Genomic DNA, 6000 nt, shown 5'->3' on the forward strand with positions numbered 1-6000 from the left:
AAAGAAATAGTTATTATGGATAGATGAAATTTTGATCTTGATTTCTTAGGATGAGAGTTGTTTGTCAAAAGAAGATTCTGCTAAGACAAGAGACTCCAGTAAGTCAGCGAATTCCAACAAGAAAGGAGCTACTATACATATAGACACTTCAAGCAGCAGTGATCTTCAGAGCAGGTAAATATTGAAGTTTTTTTTGGGGGGGGTGGGTGGGTATGTGATGGTTTCCTTGATGAACTTGAGATGATTATTGTTATTTCTTTAACAATATAAGTTGCAGTATTGCTTGTAACTTGGAGTACTGTGCTACTACAATTTAAAAGGAGGTAGCTCATCTTAGAATGGTGCTGATTCGGCCAACAATTGCAGTGGGCAGCAGTAAACCTAACTTAGGTACCCTTTTTACATTATACTGGTGGCCTGGAGGCTGCTGTTGCTCAGCTCCTTCCATTCTCATCAGGGTAACATAAGAACCTCCATGGAAGGCACCCATACCAAAGCTCATCTTCATATCACAGCAGTACTTCTGGAAACAGTAGTAATTATGCTCTGAGGAAGAGCTGCAGCATAATTTTGTCTTTGTGAGATGTTCTTCACATCTCAGTAAGAAGCACAAGCACACCATAACAGTCCCTATTATGCCAATAAAGCTTAGGGAGGTCTAATCCAAAATCCTGTTACTGTCATCTGCTTCTATATTCTGAGTATGTTTATCCTGTTCTTATTCTCTAGCCCATGTCCTGACAGCTTATTCAATAAAAGCCATGTGGATTTTTATGAGACAGTTTGGACCTTAGGGATAATTGCGGGACCTGTAGGCCATGATTTTTTAAAATGTAATAGCTACAGCATCATTGAAAATGATGGGCTTTGAAATGTCATACTCAGTAGGAGTTGGGCTCTGGGGTCTGGCACATTCTGTAGCATTACTGAGAATTGTGGGAGAAAGAGAGCCTCAGTGACATCCTGACAGCTTGAAGTCTGACAGTATTCTCAGAAATAGAGTACCAAGGCAGAGTTCAGAGAAGAATGTCATTTTGCTGACCAAATGTTAACACTAAAGTAAATGATTGAAAACCACTGGGACTTCACAGAGGTTCCATGATGATTAAATATTTAGTGTGTGAGTGACTTTGAAAAGAATTTATGGGACTCCTAAATAGATGGAACAAAAGCATGTGACAGGTTTGTGACAGGTATTTCTGAAAGTAGAGTTGAGTACAGCTTATCCTGCTGTACTATGATTTGTGCACATATCTTCAGTTCACCTTATCTCAGCTTGCCAGGTTGGTTTCCGATTAAGATCGCAGATAGATATGTTTTGAACATGGATTGAGTTTTGTCCAATCTACTATTCGAATTTCTTCTGAGGAAGGGATGACTAACATTGGTACACCAAAAATAGTCAGTTCCCTGAAGCACTTTGACATTGTCAGGCTGGTGATATGAATTTTTCAGGAAATGCTGCCAATTTTAGTTCCGTCTGTCATGAAAGTTGTGGTTAAGGAGAAAAGATTTCTTGGAATCAGACTTGTGGGTTCTGTTCCCCTCCCAGTGTACCTGTTTAGTCTTCATTCTCTTCAATAGGAATGTTAACAAAGTCATATGTAAAAGAAAAAAAATGGATTTATACCCTCTATAATGAGGCACCCCTAGTCTCTTCAGCTAGAGAGAACGTGTGCCTCTCTCACACACAAGTGTCTGCCGACTGCCTGTGCACGGAGGGAAATTTTTTGCTCCACAATCTCTGACAGAACAACTCCGATTTAGCAATTTAGTTTATTGTCAGAACAAAAAATAAATAGCAACTTGGAAAGGATGTTTAAGCGTTCATATTTCTCTTTCAGTTTTTCCACATTTTTTTTTCTAAGAAGCCATTTAAATAGTCTTTAATTGCTCTTCCAGGGCATTTTCTGTTAGGCAGGGCATTATCTCTGAAAGAAAATTCTGTTGTCTTTTGGTCACAAACTAAATAAAGAATTGGTACCAGAGGCTTGTAAAGTTGAAACCAGAGATTGAAATATTTTAGTTACAGGAACAAATTTAAAAGAAATTAAGGATTAAGAAGAAAAAAATTATAGGTACAAAGGAAGCTGGTTTTAGAGAAGCTACAATGAACAAGATTTTTTTGTAACTTTTTCAGTTGATACAAATTAGAGAAATAACACTAACTTTGTGCCTTCCTGATGATACTGTCACTTTGACACTAGACAAAAGAAATCTGTTACTTCGATATAGTTGTTACAAAGTTCTGCCTGTCTATCTAGCCCTTTTCTAAAAATCTTACTTTTTACCTTCAGCTATGTACCACACACACACAGTTCTTTGGACACTAACACTAAGACAAACTCTTCCTTAGAGTGTGTCTCTCCCATGGTGCTTATCATAGAAGGATGGCCACTCTCCTTGAGGAAACTCCAATCCTCTCTATATAACTCCCCTTCTCCCAGAAGCTTCACTGCTTCATATCTGAGTGGGGCTCTCCTGAGAGAAAAAATAACCAAGCCACCAGTGTGATTAATCAGTGTTATTGTGTTATGTTTAACTCTAGGAAATCTGGTGCTGAACTTTACTGGACTCTGACCTTCCTGGCACTTACTTCACAGAAGTACAGTCCATTGTGAACTGCCCCTCCGTTTCCAGAGAACAGAGTTACCTCAGAGCTAGTGTTCACTCTGGCTCTCACAACAGAACTCTTTCTTTTCTTTTCAGAATTCCCTATCCTCAGACTTTATAATGCTGTGTAGCTCTCACAGCCAATCCCATGGAGTTCTAAATTAAGCCATTGGACTCTAAACATTCCATGATTAGCCAAAGTGTTTGAATACATTACACCCTGCTTTTCTCAACCCTTAGGAATCTCTAAAAGGCTTACAAACTCTTTCCCTTCCTCTTTCCCATAATAGACTCCTTGTGAGGTAGGTGGGGTAGAGAGAGTTCTGTGAAAACTGTGATTAGTCCAAGGTCACCCAGCAGGCGTCATGTGTAGGAGTGGTGAAACAAACGTGATTCTCCAGACTAGACTCTTCCAGCTCTTAACCACTATACCACACTGTAGTCAGCTATGCCTGTCTCTTATATAAGTTAACAAATTTTGTTAACATCATTTTAAGAGGAATGTGTACCATTACTGTGGCACTTTCTTCTTTTTAACTGCTTTAGCAATCACACAGTTCTGTTCAGTGGCACTTGCAAATGTTACCATATTATTTAAAAATGTTATATTATTTAGAAGTTATCCACCTGAGTTCAACATTTTGTTTAGATTTGGGGTAGGATTCCTTGCCTCCGAGTGGGCCCTAGAGAATTACAACTGATCTCCAAATAACAGAGATCAGCTACCTAGGAGGAGATGGCTGCATTGGAAAATGGATTCCAAGAAAATATATCATGCTGAGGTCTTCCCCTCCCCAAACCCCACCCTCCTTAAGGCCCACCCCTAAAATCTTTAGTAATTTCCCATGTTGCAGTTGGCAAGCCAAACTGCCTGGGGCCATGGACAAAACTATGGGAGACTTAGTCCTTATGCCTTTATGTGAATCCTTCTTTTGGTGATCCTATCAAATGCTACAAAGTACTTACGGTATGAGCAGCAAGCTGTATTTATACCTACTGACTGATAGAAGCTACTCAAGAAACGCTGACACCTAATAATCTCCCTCTGTGAAAACAGGGGATAGGAGAGTGAGTTCTGCTCAACAGGGTGCATTTTGAACTCTGTACCTTCTTTTTTCAACTCAGAGTACTGTCAGTATCATCCTGTGATCCAGGTAGTCTTTTTATCTCTCTCTCTTTCATATCCAGGAACAGACAGATAGCTTAGGGTGCATGCCAAACCATGCAGATACAGATTTGTGTACCGAAAAGATCAATACAATAAGTTGGTCAGAATCTGTAATGTATTCAGATTAATATACATATTGTTTAGCAAACTGTAAAGGGTACTATAAATTTCTGAAATGATAACTGTACACAATATTAAGAAGTTGCTAGCATAGCATTTTTTGTGTGTGCATAATTGTCTATCATTTTACAAATAGTTTTTTTAATAAAAGTAAGAATGTTCAGACATGGCATCTACAGTCTCAAATTATTGACTTAGTAATTGTAATGTAAATGTTTTCAGTAGTTTATAAATACCATATTTTAATGTGTTTTTTGTGGATTGCGTTTCTAGCTCATCTATACGGCAGAGCATCATGGTTCATCTAAATAATGGTGAATATTGGACCACTAGAGCTGCTGAATACAACAATAAATCCCACAGAGCAGTCTTTGAAGACAGTCTGGAGAAAATCTATCGAAACATGTACAGAAAAGCTTCTGGCACAATTTCAAAGAATAAATAAATCCGAATAATAACACAGGTGAAACCGAGCAGTATACAGGATCAATATATTTTTAATGAAAATGTTTTTGTCTAACAAATGTTTTGAATTTTTTTACCTGAAATGTTTTTACATGATTTTGTGCTGAGGCTGGGACTCCCCTACCAGGGAAATAAAACAAATCAGGGGAATTTTACATTAGGTGTATTTTTTGCTTCGGAGATTTATAGATCTGTCAACATTTGGCTTCTGCAATTCTCCACTGTATTGTTTTAAATTGAGGTGGATTTTCACACATCCACCTCACATCAGTCCATAGTTTTCCAAATGCATTGTGTACCTGTAGTACCAACACAAACACAATTGAGAATATTTCATTATCTGGAACTTCTAGAAACAGGCTTTCTTATAAGAAGGGATACTTTCAATCAGAGGCGTAGCTAGGGAAAATGGAGCTTGGTGCAAAATCTGAGTTTTGCTCCACGCCCCCAGGTTTGGATGGCCTCCCCCACTACGACCAAAGAACAATTTTTTGCACCATGCCATCTCAAAGTCACAATCACATTATAGAACATGCCCCAACTCACAAATCTGAACACATGCCCCAACTCACAAATCTGGGCTCCCTAGTTGACACAACATTGAAAGTGATGCTGTTTGGGGGGGGGGATTCCACCCTGAATCAGCATCACTTTTAACGTTGTTTAGACTGGAGAGCCCAGATTCTCCTTTTAAATCCACCTTAAAGGAAGACTCTGGGCTCCCTAGTTTAAACAACATTGAAAATGATGCTGTTTCAGGGTAGATTCCCCACCCCAAACAGCATCACTTTCAATGTTGGTTGTGTGTTTTCCAGGCTGCATGTCCGTGGTCTGGTAGATCTTGTTCCTAATGTTTCACCTGCATCTGTGGCTGGCATCTTCAGAGGCGTATCACAGAGAGAAGTCTGTTATACAGTGTGCAGACTTCTCTTATTACAGACTTCTTTCTGTGATACACGTCTGAAGATGCCAGCCACAGATGCAGGTGAAATATTAGGAACAAGATCTACCAGACCACGGACACACGGCTGGAAAACCCACAACAACCAGTTGAATCCATCTGTGAAAGCCTTCAACAATACTTTCAATGTTTTTTTTTAATCTAGGGAGCCCAGGTTCTCCCTTTAAATTCACTCAGAAGGGACCAGAATCAGAAAATTTGAGGGTGCCTGTCAGGGGAGCAATGTTTAAGTTAGCAGTACCAAAATTTCAGGCTACTTTCAGGAGACTATCCTGATGATACCACCCAGTTTAGTGAGGTTTGGTTCATGGAGTCCAAAGTTATGGACCCTCAAAGGGAAGCCCCAACTACTATTAGCTCCCATTGGAAACCCCCTTTGGTTACCCCCTTTGGGGGTTCATATCTTTGGACCCCCTAAACTAAACTTCACCAAACCTGGCTGGTATCAGCAAGAGACTATCCTGATGATATCACCTAGGTTTAGTGAAGTTTGGTTCAGGGGTCCAAATTATGGACTCTCAAAGGGAAGCCCCATCTATTAGCTCCCATTGGAAATATTGGACCCTCCCTTTGGGGGTCCATAACTTTAGACTCCCTGAACCAAACTTTACCAAACCTGGCTGATATCATCAGGAGTATCACCTGATCATAACCTGAAATTCTGGTGCCACTA

General features: G+C 39.6%; 1 protein-coding gene across 1 annotated transcript in view; it reads left to right on the plus strand.

The window, feature by feature from the left end:
• SPATA6 (spermatogenesis associated 6) overlaps window positions 1-4521 on the plus strand; it is a 40991-nt gene extending 36470 nt beyond the window's left edge. The window contains exons 12-13 of the mRNA XM_048496895.1: window positions 50-174; window positions 4175-4521. Of these exons, the coding sequence (XP_048352852.1) occupies window positions 50-174; window positions 4175-4346 (297 nt within the window). The 3' untranslated portion in view covers window positions 4347-4521. The remainder of the gene's footprint in view (window positions 1-49; window positions 175-4174) is intronic.
• The last annotated feature ends 1479 nt before the right edge of the window (window positions 4522-6000 follow it).

The sequence above is a fragment of the Sphaerodactylus townsendi genome, linkage group LG05 (genome assembly GCF_021028975.2).
Source record: "Sphaerodactylus townsendi isolate TG3544 linkage group LG05, MPM_Stown_v2.3, whole genome shotgun sequence".
Taxonomy (NCBI): Eukaryota; Metazoa; Chordata; class Lepidosauria; order Squamata; family Sphaerodactylidae; genus Sphaerodactylus; species Sphaerodactylus townsendi.